The sequence below is a fragment of the Bos indicus x Bos taurus genome, chromosome 25 (genome assembly GCF_003369695.1).
Source record: "Bos indicus x Bos taurus breed Angus x Brahman F1 hybrid chromosome 25, Bos_hybrid_MaternalHap_v2.0, whole genome shotgun sequence".
Classification (NCBI taxonomy): Eukaryota; Metazoa; Chordata; class Mammalia; order Artiodactyla; family Bovidae; genus Bos; species Bos indicus x Bos taurus.
The window spans coordinates 19,680,974-19,699,529 of record NC_040100.1 but is presented as its reverse complement, the minus strand read 5'-3'; the positions used below and the strand labels follow the sequence as shown (position 1 = coordinate 19,699,529).

Below are 18,556 nucleotides of genomic sequence, written 5' to 3'. Positions count from 1 at the left end.
TGCCTGAGATTTAAAATCTCTCATCTAACTAACTCTGTGAGTCAGTTCACAGACCTAAACCTCCATAGAGAAATGGAAGATCAGATAATCTTGTGGAAGAACTCTAACATGAATATTCTGAGCCTTTGTTTCCTCCAAAAAGGTCACGGTCATTTGCTCAAGGAAAGTACAGAAAATGTACAGGGACTCTCAGGTACTGACCCTGAGCAGTTATCACTCTCGAGAACCTTGGGTGGGTGCTATTGCAGTCGGCTGCTTATAAGGTCTAGACGGGAGAGATTCTTTGTCTGGAATCCACCTCATATTTAGGTGAGCTGGCTCGAAATTCACCCTGCAGTTCTTCTCAGTTTCTAAGAGTATAGTTGGAAAAACATCCTCAACAAGTGGCAAAATCTCTACATTGACTCTGTTACCTATGGAGTTGGAGCTGCTATGGGAAGGAGGGCTAAGTGGAAGCCACTGGAACTCTTTAAGTCAAACAGTGAAGCAAAAGCAGCACTGTGTCTGGGGGAATCACGTTGACTGATTCCACCAGGATAGGCTGAGTGAGTGCCCCACCGAGCATACACCCAGTGTGCGCCTCTACTAATCTCATCTAGTAGGCTAACCTACTCTGGAATTAGAGCCAAGCATCTTCTACGACAGTGGCAGTGATGGCTGTCACAGGACTGCTGCAGGGGAATAGCTGTGGGCTCACACGAGACCCAGGGCAGAACAGTGGACCGGAAAAGAGACTGAGATTCTCCATAGCTGTGAGAATCAGCTTTTATTACCTTTGAGTAAGTTCTCTTTTTCCTTAATGAAGACAGCCTTCAAATTATAGCAAAAACCAATGCGAGTCATTTATTTAGACATTTATTTCACATACAAGTTTTCAAGAAGACATCTAAGTGAACATTCACACAAAACAATGAGTGGACATACATTTATACTAGGAATGCATTCAGAGGTAAGGGCTTAGCATTGCACTTGGGGTGTCCCCGGCTCCCTCAGAGTTGAGGCTTGTCTGTCATGGGGCACCAGGGTCCCCAAATTGGCTTTCTTCACTGCAGCTACCTGCCACGGTCTGTCGCCTGCTGTTGAACATGAGTGATTTGTCCCTTCTCCTCACTGAGCATGCTCCTAGACTGCTCACAGCAACCTCTTGCTGAAGTACGGGATGGACTCATGGAATGGATTCAGTATGGCCTGAACGCTGCCTGCGGTGGCAAGCCAGGGTGGCGGCCTGGTCTTATAACTTCTCTCTTCTGATGCCCCACAGCCTCATAGGAGCTGGAGTGGTCTTGGCAATCATGCTCAACTTCTCTTCAGATAAGGAACTCAGGCCCAGAGAGAGACTGGTTTGTCCAACAACACTCAGAAAGTGGTAGTGACAAGAATGAAACCTGTCTTACAGCTTCTGGTCTAATGCTTATTCTAGGTGGCAGGCTGCCCTGAGCTGTTTTAAGCATACTGTGAAGTTTTCCTCTTAAAAAAAAAAAAAATGTTTCCTTCCAGATGAATAAAGTAGGTTGTATGTGTAATAAAAATGCCAGTAAGAATTAGGGTGTTTGTGGGAGTAACACAGTAAGCGCAGGCAGGGATACAGCCAGGCTCCAAAGGGTCTTGGTTAAGAAGTCAGAGAATAAAATGACTACTTACGTACACTTAAAAAAAATAGGATATGGGGTACAAAGATATAAGACAGGATTAAGTAAATACATGTTTAAGTGGTTGGCTGAGGTGACTTAAAAGTTCTGTTTTTGTAAGTTTCTTTGTTCCAGCAGCCAGAACAAAGAAAGAATAGTAGTAAGTTGCTTAAAAAAAAAAAAAAAAGTCACAGTGTTTGTAAGGTAACATTGTTTTTGCTTTAGGATCAGAGCTTTCCCTGCTACTGAAACTTAGGGGAAAAACTTGTATGGATTGTCATGAAGGCAATGTTATGTGATATGAGACACAGTAATCAGAGTGTGACTTCACTTTTGACTTTCATGTCCACCTGAAAAAAGACAAAATACAAACAGCCTTGGTCTAAGATGGTGGGCAGGACTGTCTCCTTCTATAGAAGCAAAGTTCATTCAGTTAATTTAATACAAGTCCAAATGCCCACTTACAACTGAGAATAGGTAAGGGGACCCAAATTCCACCTCGGCATGATCCCAGACATGACAGACAGAATTGGATTATTCCACCTGGAGAAGGAATGGTTCCTGAGCCTTTCTGGCCACTGGGGAAGTTTAAGAGACGGAGGTAGAGAATATGATTTTAGGCATTGAGAAAAACTCTTCTGCAAGAGAAGGTGGCTCTTTCATTAATGAACAAATAATGTTCCATAACGGACATGAATGTAATTGGCATTATCTTTTGCTGCAATAGTTCGTTCACCATGTTGCACGTTTCTTGAGCACAGACACCAAGCCTTTTTTCATTTCTATATCCCTCACTGTGCCTAGGAACATAGCCTTACACATAACCGTGCTTAATTAATACTTATAGTAAATCATCTACTTTCCTGAATCATGCTTTGATATAATGATCAACCCTGGGTACCTATTACTAAGTGGTGACTCTATTAATGTGCATCTTCTCTAGAGCAGTGATTCCAGAACATCTACACAATACAAGCACACACCCACGGGCACCACACACACCTCTCTGTGCTGGGCACACTAGTGACGTGAAACTTCACTTAACTATTAGGGATTTATAATTTGGACAACGCAGCGGAAATCAACCTAGTGAGATGTGAACAATCGTAACGCTCCTAACGCATGTCAGAAAGAAACATTTATCAACGTTTACCTGAGTCACCTGCCTTCCAACAGGCCACAGCCTATTCTGACACCATAGGTTGGATTTCCTTCCTTCCTGCCTATATCCTCCTTGGTACCTTCTTGGATAAGTTTCAGAAAATTCAAACATACTCAGATGTCTTCTAATAAGACAGCATCTGACAAAGGAAAGGAGAAAAGTGAAAAAATGATCTACACACAGCCTTGACTCTGGTTATTTTTCCACTAAACTTGTGACTTCTCCTTTCCCAAAGCAAAGTCCCCTGAGGTCACGGTCATCTTAAGGGTATAAATGCCACTGGTCGCATCCCGAAGTAACAGCTTTGGATGACAAATCCCAGGTGTTTATCTGCAACATCCGTAAGTGAACTATCTCCCCATCTGAACCCTTCCTTCAGTAGTTATTGGGTCAGTGCTGGGGGGTGTCAAGGAGACTTTTCAGACCAACAGGTTAAGTGTGGAAAACAGAAAGTGTTCTGGGCTGGAAGTGTAAGAAAGTATTTCCACCTTCACTCAGTGAGCTGTAGAGTTGTACAAATTACTTGGCTCTACAGAGAGGTTTATGACCACATGAACAAGAGCTGGCCTCAAAAAAAGACAACGGTATACTTAACAAACTGCCCTGGGGTGCTGGTCTGGACCAAGGCGACTACCTGATCTAAAGCAGGGTTAAGGAGTCCAACTGGTCTTTGAAATAGTGAATGTTTCAGGTCTCTAACTCACTTCTTCCCTGGCTCCTCAGAGTTTTAAAAAACTATCTAAAATTATATAACATTATATCTAAATGTGGGGTTGGGAGGCAGAAAATTTGCCACCTATCAGTCATATTCTAGATAAAAACCAGAGCAGTTGCACATTCAGAACTGGAAAGTGTCTGAATTCCACTTTAATGAGACACACCAGGAGCATGCATGCTACTCAGTCTGAGGAAGGCATGGTAGTTCAGAAGAGTCAGACAAGGGCACCCAGAACAATGAAGAGGTAAGTATAGGACTTACAAGAAACAGTAAAGGGAATTGCATTACTCCTGGGCTGGAGAGGCAACAGCCAAGGGCATGTCAGTCTTCAGGTACAGAGAGGGTTAGTCTACAAAGGACAATGGGTGATCAGTTGTGCCCTGTCTCTATGGAGGGCAGGGCATTGTTTCAGTGACAATACAGAAACACTACCCGAGCTCTTTAGATCAACTTCTTGACACAAAAAAGGTACACTGCAACAGACTCCTGAAGGGAACGAAAAAATCTTCAATCTCCTTTTGTGAATACCTTCAAACCCAAGACAGATCCAATGTGGTTCTTATCAGGCTCCCGAAATTTCTACCCAAACAGGAAACTGTGATTGAGTTGCATCCGGGATCACACATGGCAGATAATGAAAACGACTTTGAACATTTTTCATCTCCTTGGCAACAACTCTCCCCTGCGCTGAAGGATTCTGGATGTTGCTGGGTTTAGTGATCCCATGGCAGTGGCCTCGACATACTGAAGAGAATTTCCCTCTGCATTCAGACCCTGTATCTTCTTTACTTTATTAAAGGGAAAAGGTTGAGACACATAGGAGAGGAACAGACTAATCAAGTAAGAGGCAGAGGTGAGAACAGGATCCTAGCCTTTAGCTTATTTATATTCTCAAGCTTATCTTGGCAATGACTCTTTCTAGCTAAGAAAAGACTGCTTCCAAGAGTGAGATCAGGGTAAAATGGCTAAGGGGATGTTTAGGAAGAGAAGAGCTCATCATCATAAAGTCTGCCTGAAGTCATCAGTCTTGCCCTTGAGGGGGTTCTCCGGGGAGCAGAATGCTGGCGGGGGCGGCAGCAGCTTTTCTCTTACGTGAACCTCCCGATGTTTGGTGAGCACAGAACTCTTGCTGAAACGTCTGCCACACTGGCTGCACCCGTAGGGCTTCTCCCCGCTGTGCACTCGCCGGTGCTCACGAAATCGCGTGCAGTTATTGAAACTTTTCTCACAGTCCACACACTTGTAGGGATTCTCGCCGGTGTGGACTCTCCGGTGGGCGCTGAAGTGCGAACTGTTGGTGAAGCTCCTCCCGCAGTCTCCGCACTGGTAGGGCTTCTCTCCAGTGTGGGTTCTCTGGTGTATAATGAGACTTGAGCTCTGGCTGAAGCATTTCCCACACTCTCCACATCTGTAGGGTTTCTCTCCTGTGTGAATTCTCTGGTGGGCACCAAAGTTGGAGGAGTCGTTAAAGCTTTTCCCGCAGTCGAGACATTTGAAAGGTTTTTCTCCCGTGTGGATTCTTTGGTGTCGGACTAGACTCCTGCTTCTACCGAAGCACTTCCCACAGACACTACACTTAGAAGGGTTTTCCTTCTGGTGGGTCATGCGGCACATGAGACGCGCACTCCTTCCAAAGCTTTCTCCGTATCTGAGGAGCCGGAAGGGCCTCTTCCCCACAAGAGGCCTCTGATGCACTACGGCTTTCCCCAAATCTCGAGGCTGAGGCATCAGTTTTCCCTGTCGGATTCCGTGAAGGTTTTCCCACTGTCCTCCTGAGACACAATCTCTTTTACAATATTTACCTGGATCAACATTCTGGGAAACGACCCTTTTAGACTTTTCTATGAATGCCCTATGCTGCTCCATGTCCTTACAGATCACCTGTGTTGCATCTTCCTTGATACTACTTTCAATTTCAAAATCTGAAAAAAAGAAGACAATAAAAATTTCAGACCAGTTCTGGGTTAATATAAATAATACAGCTGACAGTCCCGGTACCTTAAGGCCTCTGTGTGCTTCACTGACCTCAGGCAAGGGGGACTCTTTTCTGACTCACTGGGCCTTACTTTCTTTCAGTCCCATGGACAGCCATCAGTGAATCCACTGACTTACGTGAGAAGCCCTAATCACGTCATCTTTGGAAGTGTTCTGATTGGGTCCATCTGGGCCTTGGAGGAAGTTACAGCCTAGCAGTTGGCTTACACAGAGCCTGGTAATTTGGTGACAGGTCTGGAGCTCATCTTAAAATACAAGGTTCACCAGAGATGGTACAGAAGGACTTTGTTTCCAAAGTTATCAACTCAGCAGTTCCAGAATCAACAATTTCATCTTGCTTACTACAAATTCTCATAAAAATACCACCAAAGAGCATGTGTGTGAACTCTCTTTTCAAACGTTTGTTTTGAATCAGCATAGAGTATAGGAAGGAAAATAATGACAGGTAAGGCTAAAAAGACAAGCTCAGATTAAGGATGGCTGTGGAAGCTTAACACAAGTCTAATGAGGAAAACTGGTTTGGGGACTTTTACAATAGTTTAGGCAAGAGACAGAGAAATGTTAAACTAGTGGTTATGGCAACTAAAGAGGGGGCAGATGCAAATTCCCCAACAGTTGAGAAAATATGTCATCTGCCTGGATGTAAACAAAAGAGAAGGCATCAAAAAACATCCCTAGCTTTCCAGGTCGGATGTGCTATGGGAGGGCACCAGGAAGAGCCACAGTGTGGGAAGGAAGGTGTTGATATTCCTTTTGAAACTTTTAAGGCTGGGCTGCTGGTGAGATGCCTGTGAGGGCATCCAGTGGTTGGTGGGACACCCGCAGGTGGAGCTCAAAACCAGAATAAAGTCTTTCTGTCTCTGCCTTTTTCTTGTGCATATCACACATAACAGAAATTTCTGCTCTGAGCTTACCAACATGTCTCCTTGACCTGAGTTTTTCTCACATATAATTCCAAGTTCTTCCCAACAGTATTTCTAGGAGATATAAAACATTATCTGCCCCCGACACACAAAAACCAAGGCTGAGATCCCAAAGACTAAATCACGAAAATGTAAGCTCTGCCCTTGAACAGAAGCACCATGAGTACAGGGACTCTTGTTTTATTCACTGCTACTTTACTCTTCTCCTCAAATGGCACAGGACACACAAATACTGTTTAATGAACATACATGCACATGTGATGTGCCAGCTCTCCTAATTTGTCAGTAATCCCACTGATTCCTCCTTTACCCCAGAGCCCCAATGATCCTTACCACTTGGGCTTTGCAGTAAACATGGAGGTCCCTGGAATTCTGGTTCTTGCATGATTTCCTCCTCACTCATTCTCTCACTGCCAGAGTCTTCAACAAGCACCTCCTGGGAGTCCTCCTCAGGTTCCCAGACTGTAGGTTCCTGGGGTTCAATTTCCATGTCCTCTCTTTCTTGAACTGAGGGTGACGGGGCTTCTTCTGGGGAGCTGGTGGGAGCAGCAGATGCCCGAGAGTTAATCAGAGCATCCATCTCCTTGTAGAATGCGCAGGACTCTAGCACGTGACCATTTTTCACTTTGCGGTAGCTCTTCTGAAGGCTTTTGAACTTGGTCCGGCATTGTTCCGGAGTTCGGAGGAAGCCACACTCTCGCAACTGCTCAGCCACGGCCCCATACAACTTGCTCTTCCGATGACAGGCTTGCAGTGCTTCGTAAAACCGAGTCTCATGGAGTATGTCAAGGAAAGTCTTGGTTTCCTCGTAGCCCCAGTGCACACCTGCCATTCAAGGATAAAGTTCAAAGATACAAGGTGTCTGCAGCCATTCAAGGGTAAAGTTCAAAGATATAAGTTGTCTGTAGCCTTCATACATTACAAAATCTAAGAAGTACAGGAAAACAAATCCCATTCCCTGGAACAATGATATGTCTTGGAATAAGGTTTGCAAGAAAGGAGAGGATCTGTATAAAAATTCTATAATATTATATTGAAAGACATAAAAGAATTAGAAAGAATGGAGAGATACTATACTTCTGGGTAGGAAGACTCAAACTGTACAGATATCAATTCTTGAATCTATTTAGTAAAAAAACCCAAAAGGATTTTAAAGTTGATATACTGATCTCAAAGTTTATCTGGCAGAATAAAAATGCAGCCCCTAAATCTGCCATTGCTATGGTTATTAAGGACTCAGCTGCCTGCCTTTTAAAAATTTTTAGGAATAATGGACTAAGACACCCAACAGCATGAGAGTTGCTATCACCTCTTTAACCCATCTTCTTTGAAGAGCAGAACTATATCCAGAGTAGTTTTTGATGTTACTGAGTCCTCTACTTCAAGAGATGAAATGATCTATAAGACAAGCAGATGTCCTGCTTTTATAGCAGAATTAAAGTTTTAAGAGTATATTTGAATATAGTTAAACATGCTTTTGGGGTGTTGTAATCTGTAGTAGGAAATCTTTTCTATCCTCTGCCTCACTGGTTCCCTTCAGTCTCACTGGATTCCCAAATTTGAAACTGTCTGAGCCTCATGTTTATGGATCTCCAGAATGGTGATTACCTGTACATGTGTAATACATTTTCCCATCTTTTTCCTGAGATTTGTTTCTTTTGAATACGTACAATAATGGTTACAGTCTCAGCTCTTCTAGTCTGGTTTATTTTTCCGTTCTATCTAAGAAACTATCATTTTTTTCATAAGGTGGTACTAATAACTGTGACATCAGGCAATGTTCTATTGCATTTTAGCATCTGCAGAATGCCTTCATCCATATTATTTCATTTAACACTAACAACTATGCTTATAATTTAAGCCGTATTTTAAAGACAGAAAATTGAGTTCTAAGTAGTTATATGGTAAGTCAACTGTCATACAATGATTGTCAACTGGTGGTTTAGTTCTGCATTTCCCAGTCCCCAAATTTCAACACCATTCTTTTGCATAATATCTTTTTCTATCCTTTTAATTTTAATGTCTCTGTGTTTTTATATTAAAGATGTATCTCTTGTAAATACAGGTTTTTAAAAATATATCTGAAAAACCTGTCCTTTAAATTTATAATTAATGACATGTGGATACACATCTACCATCCTGTTTTTATTCTTTCCATTTGTTGCATTTACTTCGTATTCCTTTTTCTCTTTCTTCTTTCAGAATTTCATTTTTTTCAATTCTTTTTTGTTGGTGACACATTCTTTTACTGGCTGTCCTTGATAATGGGTCCCTGACTTTTATAATCTAACACAACTGACTGCACTATAACAATTCTCAGATAATGTTAGATCCTTAGTACCCCTGGACTCCATTTATTTTCCTTCCACAGACTCCAAATACTCAAAATCCATGCTGTGCTCTAACCTGAAAAAGAATCCTTCATGGCTGTTACTCAGACTGCACTGGGGGCAGCAACGAACACCTAGGAGCACTTTCAGTTATGTGGCCAATCACAGTGATGAGTGGCAAGGTGTGTGTGTCAGAACTCCCTGCGTTTGGTCACTTCTGGGGGTCTTATCCTTTTTCCATAAGACCACATCATCCATTCTCATACCAGAATAAAAGTGCCATTCTTACCACTCAGGTTTTGAAATATGACAGGGGCACCATGAAGCTCAGGCTTCCGGATAAACTCAATGCCCATTTCATCACCATCAGACTCCTCTGCAGCTTCTTCCTCCTCCACCAAATTGATCTGTTCTTTAGCACTGATGCCAATTCTCTTCAGTCTGGGGAGAGACAGAATCTCCTTTGGCTTATCCATGGATGAAGCATGAGCGGAAGGATTCAACAAAGCGTCCATGTCCTCAAAGAAGGCACAGGGTTCTAGCACATGGCCGTTTCTCACTTTTCGGTAACTCTTCTGCAGACTTTTGAACTTGGTCCGACACTGTTCTGGTGTTCGGAGGAAGCCACATTCTCGTAACCATTCAGCCACAGCACCATATACCTGGCTGTTTCGGGGACAAGCCTGAAGTGTTTCATAAAAGCGAGACTCTTTGAGAATTGCAAGAAAAGTCTTAGTTTCCTCATAACTCCAATGCACGCCTGCTATTTTTTCATCTTCCAGACCCCACTGCTGCTGTTCTCTCCATGTTTTCCCTGCATTCCTTGCAGGGATCTGAATAGCATGAACTGACTTTTCCTTGATGTAGTTGCTTTGCAGGACAGTCCTCTTATTAGAGGACTGCAGACTTATGGTCCATGGCTCCTTTCTTGGCTCCAGCCGGGCTATCTTGTTAGCTGCAGACACTGTACTTCCTACAGTGAGACAAACACATTTCAGGCTAGAGAGATCATGACTGCATGCCCCAAGGTCCTGCTTAGCATGCTCTCCTGGACCACTTGTTCACAGCTATCCTTTAAAGATCTTGTCCAGTTGGTATTTTTTCTAAAGTCTTCCTCAACCATGACAGTGCACACTAGATTCTTGCATGAGTTATTCTGCACAATCACCTACTAACTTACACTACCATTTCACATCTCATGCATGTACCACTTCCTTCCCCAGCTAGTTCTTAAAGGAAAATCTTTAGGGGTAAGAAACACTTATTACCTTTGACTGTCTCTCAAGTATCTAACATTGTTAGATTCACAGCATGCTCCTATGAACTGGTGTTTGTTACTTATAAAGTGTGCTTACAGCTGTTCCCTGTATCTCCTCACTCCCTCACTCAACACACACACACACACACACACACACACACACACACACACACTGGGGCTGTGGGAGGTGAGAAGTCATGAAGTTTTGGAAACACTCTAACAAAATTAATGGGAAAGAGATGCAATAATAGGAAAGCAACTTGAATTTTTTACCTTATAGTACTGTGGAGATCAAAATGTCTTAAATTTGAATCCTAGCTCCAAAACTTAACTTTACTTTTTGACAAGGGGAAGTTTCTTAATCTCTCTGAGCCTCAGTTTCCTAGGGAATAATATCATCTATCCAAAGGTCTGTGTGTGCATGCTCAGTTGCATCTGACTCTTTGTGACCCCGCTGACTGTAGCCCGCTAGGCTCCTTTGTCCATGGGATTTCCCAGGCAAGAATACTGTAATAGGTTGTCATTTCCTCCTCCAGGGCATCTTTCTGACCCAGGACTGAACCCATGTCTCCTGTGGCATTGGCAGGCAGATTCTTTACCACTGAGCCACCTGGGAATCCCAACAAGGTGCTAGTAATATTAAATAAGTGATCATCTATAACTTGTCTAATGTCTAATAGGTATGTAATAACATTTAGTTTTCCTCTATAAAAAACACACACAAGAGCTTCATGGAATTTTCCTAGAGAGTGAAGTGAAAGTCACTCATTCGTGTCCAACTTTTTGTGACCCCATGGACTATACAATCCATGGAATTCTCCAGGCCAGTATACAGAGTGGGTAGCCTTTCCCTTCTCCAACGGATCTTCCCAACCGAGGGATCGAACCCAGGTCTCCCGCATTGCAGGCAGATTCTTTACCAGCTGAAGCACAAGGGAAGCCCAAGAATACTGGAGTGGATAGCCTAGCCCTTCTCCAGGGGATCTTCCCGAACCAGGAACAAACCGGGGTCTCCTGCATTGTAGGCAGATTCTTTGCCAACTGAGCTATCAAGGAAGCCCCTCCTAGAGAAGCAGCATTAAATCAAATCCTTGCTGAAAGAACTCTGGGGCTGAGGATCTGTTCTTCATTTTCATATGAGAGAAGGGCATGGACAATGGAAGTTCAAACATCTACAAGGACTAGGCAGTCTGGAGTGAGAGCCCTGGCCGTTCAGCACAAGTTCCTCCACTTTGCTCTGGTCACCTGCTGCAGTGTGAGAATGTGCCTGATGGTAGGTTTTTTAAGAGATGCTGGAAATCCAGATTTATGAACAAATTTTAAGTTACAACTCTGGGCAAGGCCCAAATAAATTTTCAGGCTAGATTTATGAGCCTTTAGTTTACAGTCTAAGATAAAACACTGTGCCAGGTGTCCCTGAGCCTTTCCATATATAATTATTACACATGGAATCACTGGGCTACAGCTAAAGGTGCAGAGTATGGTCTCTAACCCACTCACGGCAGCTTTCACCAAGGCCTCTAATCCATCATTTTACTAGGTCTGCATGCTGTGCGATCCAAGGCAACACTAGGAAACACCTATCGTGTGGGCAACTTGCCACGTGGGTACCTTTCACTGGTCTCTGTAACTACTCAGTAGCAATGACTACTGAGATAACCACACCAGTCTTTGAAGGATGAATGGTCAGCAATGAGGCACGGATGCCCTAAGTGAAAGTTAAAATCAAGGGTCCTGTGTTTTGGGAAGAGTGCTTTGTTACTGGTGTGTCATTGGTATCATCTTAAATTGGCAATTTTTTCCAAGTGCTTTAATTGCTTTCTGATCACAAACAACTGTTGGCTTATCTTCATTCATTCAGTTTGACATGGCCCATTCTGTAATCTCTATACTTTAGTGTCTACATGTATTGTCAAACAGAAATTTCTGTGATGAAGTTCTATAACTATGCTGTCCAGTACAGTCACTGAATAACTTAAATATGGCTACCGCCACTGAGAAACTGAATTTTAAACTTCATTTGATTTTAATTTATTTTATAAATTTAAATAGCCACAGGTAGCTAGTGGCTACTCTATTAAACAGCACAGGTCTGTAGTATCTATAGTGTGTATTGTACACATTTTAGGCCTTTAATTCTATTCATAAGTAATCTTTGACTTGCAGCTTACATATGAATGAAGCATATTTATCCCTGCCGTTAAAGCAGATGATACAGTTCTTCAAAAGTCTGCTTGTAAAATTACACTTAACAAGTGGTTATGTGTGCTTGTAAAAATGTGTGCTATTTAAATAATTCACAAGGGTATTATATTTAAATCACTTTTTTTCTTCCATTTATAAGATTTCCATCCATTCAATGAATATTTGCTGGGCACCACCCACAGACAGGCTCTGTGCACAATGTTGGGGTTACTGTATGTTAAACAAAAACAAATCCTAAAAATACCTTGTGATTTGATAGAGTTTTTAGTCTAGTGGATGTAGGTGAGTTTTATATTTAAATAACATGACAATCATCTATAAACCTCTCTAATGTTTTAATCACTAAATTATAAGAATATGCATAAATCTATAATATAAATTGGAAGAAAGGAATGAGTGAGGTAAGAGAACATGGTATGCTAGAGCACAGAAATGACTAGAAAACCCATGGTCCTTAAAATAACATTTTTATAACTATTTTACTATCAGCAGAAGTGAATACACTAGAAATCCTCACATCTTTTATTTGAAAAGGGATAGAATCCTTACCCAGGGAGACCATGTTCCCAACACTCTCCTTTCTAATATCCCGGTAGAGGTCTTTGTGAGCAGGAATCTGATGCACACTCTTTTTGTAGGAAAAACCTCTTGCCATGTGGACATCTTTCACTGGTCCCTGTAACACACTAAGAGTAATGACTACCAAGATAACCACACAGGTTCTGAAGGATGAATGATCATGGATGAAGGATAGGAAAGCCCTAGATAAAAACTGAAATCAAAGAACCAAGTATACATTATGTGCCAAATGAAGCGAAGGTACTATAAAGAATCATAAGAGAAAGGATCCAGCAAGGAGTCTGATTACTCAGAAGGCTGCGTGCAGTCTTTTCTGGAAAAGGAGTAATGGGGGAAAAGTCTCTTGGAGTGGGTACAGAGGTTTGAAGAAATCATTGTTACTGAATATCCTAGGAAGTTAGGCCAGAGAGAACTGTTACAATTTACCTGGGACCGGACAGGAACTGGAGTGGCTGTTACTTCCTGATCTATGGTGTTCCATTCATTAGCAGGAGAAGGAACCCAGGGAGAAGGCCGAGCTGTAAGAAGAAAAGAAACTATTAGTGCTGTGGGCTCTGGCCCTTTTACTCATCTGCTTCTCCTTTTATGGATGGGCATGTATAAAAAAACCAACAAAATCGGTCATTTTCTCAATGAGTTCAGAACAATGCTCCAAACCATGAGCAGGGCTCACAAATGCAGATGCTTTTAGAAAGTAAGCAGGTAAAGTACATCATGAAAGGGGGGAGGTGAGGACTGTGGGGAACTGGAGAGCACAGGTCCAGTGTTCGGTTCTGGGTGATGCCTCCCTGTTAAAGACTATGGCCCTGCCATAGCCAGAGCTTCTAATGTTTTTCAAGATAAGTCAGAAAGCTGGATTTTTATGTACAATCTCAAGTCTTAAACCTTGAGAACTACAGACAAACAAAACCTCCATCCCCAAACTCTTTGAGAAACAAGTTTGACTTGGCACATGAGTTACCAGTTTGCAATCTCTAGCATAAATTCATCCCCTCTGAGTACATATTATCCTTATAAAGTTAACAAATATAGACACACAGTACTGAATATTACAGGCAAACGTGCCCCCAGAAAGGTGGAAGGAAAATAAATAAACTTATATAGTATAAGACAATCTGTAGTCTAACTTCTGCCCTAGCACTATCTAGGAAAACTTCAAAAATAAATGTTACTGTGGCCAAGAACTCAGAAGCTTGCTTTACTACTTTCTACGAAACCAAATGGAACCAATTCCTTGGAAACATATTATTTCCTTTGGCACACCTGGTTGAAATCCTATGTCATCTTTTAGAAGGCATTCACCTTTCTGAGATACTTATCCCTCAAATTTCCTGTCCTCCATACCTCCAGTAAGAACCTCCACAGACAAACTTTCCCACTTTAGGAACTCCTTATCATCCTGGAATAGCAAAACCCAGAAATACCATACATTTACCAGGTAAAGTAACTGACAGCATCTAATCCTTGTGAACACGGGAACTTTGATGTTGATGAACAAACACTGAAGAATCCAGAAACCATTAATATTTGCAAAGCATTTTATCATAACATGAATTTCAGGACAGATAAGGAGGTGATGCCTGTAGCAGTGAATCTTGCCTCTTGATGAGGGATTGTGTAAATCAGATAGACTTGAAAGTTTAAAAATAACTATGCCATTGCGGGAGAAAGGAAACTAACATTTATTGAGCACTATTATGCATTGACTTTTTTTTTTCTTTTTTTTATGACGCTTCTTTTAATCTATGCTAAAATCTTACTATCTTCCTTTTAGAGATGACAGAATGGAAAGTTCAAGAAGTTTAGCAACTTGACCAAGGTCACACAGATAAAGAATGGCTGAATTAGGTTTTGACCCAGATTTTCTGCTTCTAAAGCCTAATCTCTTAATCTCTATGCATTAATACAGAGGTTAATTAATATTACTTGCTCAGATCACAAAGAAAGAAGGGCAGAGAAAGGATATAAACCCATGCTTTTTTATACTGTGCTCTAGGTCCAGTGGTCTTTCCACTCTTAAGCCTGATACTACGCTGCAGGGGGTGGGGAGGATGGGTCTTCATTTCCTTGTATCTGACTTGATTTATTTATGTCCAGGGCACACATGAACATCAGTGGTCCCTTCTCTGCGAAGTCTTATCCCTCTCACATGTCACTTCTGTGATACCTTTGTGAGTCACTTTTGAAAATAAATCTCATTACCTCTTCCAATCTTTCAAGGTGTTTATAGCCAGCTAAGAAACCATATACATGCAGGACTAAAACCCACAAGCTGATTGCAGAATGCAGACTCTTAAATAACATTAGGAGACCTTAAGGCCAGTCTGGACAATTTAAACTTTCTCAAATTTCATCTTAAGATCCCTTTTACTTGGACTTCCCTGGTGACTCAGTCGGTAAAGAATCTGCCTAAAATGTGGGAGACCTGGGTTCGATCCCTGGCCTGGAAAGATTCCCCGGAGGAGGGCATGGCAACCCACTCCAGTATTCTTGCCGAGAGAATTGCCATGGACAGAGGAGCCTCGTGGGCTACAGTCTATGGGGTCGCAAAGAGTCGTCACCCATATTCCCAACTCTTGAAACTAATGAAGTCCTTCTCCCCAAATATTCAATTTATTTTCAAGTATGTATCGAGAGGGCCCTACAGTGAACAAGTCAGAATGTTAGGGCTACAAAACAAATCTGCCACGGTCTCTGCATAGGGCATGCACTACGTTCTTCTTACCATTTTTGGGTAAGGGTCGAAGCTCTCTCTTTTGGTTCGGCTGCTCCTGGCGTCCTGAGTGGAGGCTTTCAGCTTCCTCTTGAGACATCACTCTGGGTTGGGGCTCCACTGGCTGTGGCTGAAAGTCTGCCACCTCCCAGGCTGCTCCAAGGGGGGCTTGCTTCTCCGAATGCACAGGACTGCTAACCTGGGTAATAAAGTCAATGCCATAATGGAAAAAGGGAGGAAAAGAGGGCCAGATCAGGGCCAAATTCCCCCATGAAAGATATCAAAGAAGGATAGAAGATGTGAAAAGGAGTGAAAATTTCATTCCATTCCCAATGGGACCTCTGAGGACATCGGGTCCATTGTGCTATCCAAAAAGTCTAGGCAGAAGGGAACCGGAGAGGGGGAATATACAGAGAGGGAAAGTCTGTTAAGAGTAAAATACAGAGCCTCCTTGTTATCAGAATACTGAGTATTCTGATACTATTAGGTTCACAGAGAAGTGAAAGTTCTCAGAACACTAATTCACTAGTGAAATGAAAACTTAGAAAATTAATCTTGACATTGAGTGTCTATTTCTGACCAGCACAGCAACTTGCTAATAGACAGGTCTTTACATAAATGCAAATCCCTTGGCAGGTGAAAGTGCAAATCTTGCAGGATTTCATGAGGTTAGGGAAAGGGCTGTTGAAAAACAATTAGACGAGCATGCAAAGTCACTGACAATAAGGATCAGAGATTAAAATGGAGAAGGGTGACAAGGATGATGACACTGACGGCACTTCAGAAGACTGGACTGGAATATTAAAGGATTACAGGAAGCCCTGGGATAACTGATGAAGTCCTTTCTTTTTTAAAAAAATTTTTTATTTTGAGAGAGATCAAAACAGCCCTCTTTAGGAGCAAGCTGCAGAAGTCAAATCCTATGAAGCATAATGTATTGTTCTCTCAAAATTTTGGGGAAACATTATGCAAAGATTTAAAACAAATACTCAGATGCATAATCTTTAGTGTCATTTGCAAGATAATAGTTCAACCAAAGCTTTCTTCCTATTTGATATGAAATTCTGATCCCTTTTAGGTAGATCTCCTTTAAAGGTCTTTCATTACTATTTATCCTTCTGTAATTTGCATTTTCTGCAATGCATCTCTTGTCCACTTTCCTTTCCACCCTCTCCTTGCTAAACATAAAAATTTGGAAAAGCCTCTCTCACCTGCTGTCTTAGTCCTCCAGTCTCTTTCTCCAAATGTATAACCAGGGCCACCGCCTCCTCTCCACTTTCCGGACACTGTTTCTGTGCCCACAGCTGAATCTTCTCCGGTAAAATGGTGAGGAACTGCTCAATCACCAGCAGCTCCAGGATCTGTTCCTTGGAACGCATTTCTGGCTTCAGCCACCGGCAGCAAAGTTCCCAGAGTTTACTGAAAGCTTCATGGGGTCCAGTCACATCCTCATAACAGAATTGTCTGAAGCATCTGCGAAAGGTCTCGGACTCAGAGCTATCCGATCCTTCCAGAGTGGGCTCTGATATCCACTCGGGCTCCTTTTCCACCTTCATTATGAGGCATCCTTCAACCTCCAGGGGCGCGTCGGTCTGAGGGTCCAGGGATGCAGCCATGCTCTAACCCGGTCAACCTCACGTCTGATTCGAAGGTGACTCAAAGAAGTCAAACCTCCGAGAGCCGCCTAATGGTTTTGGAAGTATGGGAAAGAAGGGAGGTGAAAACAGCAGTGTCAGCAGGAACAGGGTACCCTAAGCTGATTGCTCAAATCTATCCTAGGCCCTTGAAAAGGTGAACTTGTACTTTAAGGTCCAAAAACTCGGCCTCTTCTCGCCACAATATATGTCCCCGCGATGTAGTTTTTCAAGATTCATCTTTTAGTGCAATGTCTGAAACAGCGAGGCTAGAGGACCAGAAAATCTAGGGGACCGAGGACAGGAGGGCGGGGGCCGTCAGTGGGGCTGGGAGGGGGTGTGTCAGGGGCCCGGGGAGGCGAGGCCCCGAGTGGGTGGGGCCGGGTGTGCAAGCCCCTCCCGGCTCCGGGTTCAAGGCTCGGGACACGGCGGCGCGTCCAGGCCGCTGTGGGCGGCTGGTAGGGGCCGGCGTTATCCGAGGCCAGCGTTTGGCTTTTCTGGCTCAAGGTGGCCTGGGCCGTCCTCAGGAAACTTCCGCACGCTGAGGAAAGCCGCGAAGCGGCCCTGCCCCTTAAGGGAGAGGAGCTGCGGGGACCAAACGACGCTTCGCAGTGTAGAGGGTACAGATTCCTCGCTGGCGGCTCATCCGCTCTGTTCCCGGACTGCGCGGGGGGCTCTGGGAGCCGCGGCCACGCATGCGCCGCTCGCGCCCGTGCGCCGTGGGGTTCAGGGGAGGCTCCCTCGCTAGCGAGGTGCTGGGGGGAGGGGGCTGCGCAGTGGACTCTCGCGAGAGCGCGCAGCGCAGTGACTCGCTGCTGAGACACTTTAGGAATGAGAAGGGGCGCGGCGGAGCTTACGCGCTGCGTCCGCGGGGCGGAGGGACACAGCACAGGCACTTTGCTGGGGGCGGTGGAACTGCACAAGAAAGGGGAGTGGGCGTCCTCGCTCAGCCGGGGAATCTGGGAGGCGGGGAGACTATGAGGTGGAGGAGCGCTACTGAGGAGGCGGTGGAGCGCTACTGAGGAGGCGGTGCAAGGTTCTTTCTGTCGCGCGTGTGAGAACTCGTTTGCCTGGCGGAGGGTTCCGTGACCCGTTGGCGCTGTCGCGTGCTGGCGGGACTCCTGCGTGAGGCGATCGGACGGCGGGACTGCAGCCCTCGCGGAGGGACATGGCGCCGCACTGGCCCATCCCCTGTGGGAGCTGCTGTGAATATCTGCATCTGTAAATGTCCCATCAGTTGCCTGAAGTGCAGCGTGAGGGTCTACTCTTCGCCTGGGAGATTCTTACTGTCTCGGGCACCCAGCAAGTCTGCGCGGGGTGAGGGGGGTGCAAAAATTTTCGGAGGGGGTGTCATCTCTGTCTCAGTCCCCCAACGGGCTGCGGCTTCCTCCTGGTGGTGCCGGGAGGAGTT

General features: G+C 43.9%; 1 protein-coding gene and 1 long non-coding RNA gene across 2 annotated transcripts in view; one reads left to right on the top strand and one right to left on the bottom strand.

The window, feature by feature from the left end:
- Positions 1–820: 820 nt before the first annotated feature.
- On the bottom strand, positions 821–17,858 carry ZKSCAN2 (zinc finger with KRAB and SCAN domains 2). Its single transcript, XM_027527155.1, has 7 exons — positions 16,723–17,858; positions 15,524–15,710; positions 13,225–13,316; positions 12,769–12,895; positions 9,046–9,729; positions 6,760–7,251; positions 821–5,430 (listed from the first exon to the last, which is right to left on the bottom strand). Exons 1-7 carry the CDS (start codon positions 17,125–17,127, stop codon positions 4,508–4,510), a joined length of 2,910 nt encoding a protein of 969 aa, XP_027382956.1. The 5' UTR covers positions 17,128–17,858; the 3' UTR covers positions 821–4,507.
- The window catches only part of LOC113883443, a 62,141-nt gene continuing 61,264 nt past the window's right edge, over positions 17,680–18,556 (top strand). The window contains exon 1 of the long non-coding RNA XR_003508642.1: positions 17,680–17,765. This is a non-coding gene — a long non-coding RNA (uncharacterized LOC113883443). The remainder of the gene's footprint in view (positions 17,766–18,556) is intronic.

Coding starts and splice junctions, on each gene's coding strand:
- ZKSCAN2 (XM_027527155.1), bottom strand. CDS start 17,127: ATGGCTGCATCCCTGGACCCTCAGACCGACGCGCCCCTGGAGGTTGAA. Junction 12,896..13,224: donor CAGTTCCTGTCCGGTCCCAG/GTAAATTGTAAC, acceptor AGTGTGTTACAG/GGACCAGTGAAAGATGTCCA. Junction 7,252..9,045: donor CATATTTCAAAACCTGAGTG/GTAAGAATGGCA, acceptor CTTGAATGGCAG/GTGTGCACTGGGGCTACGAG.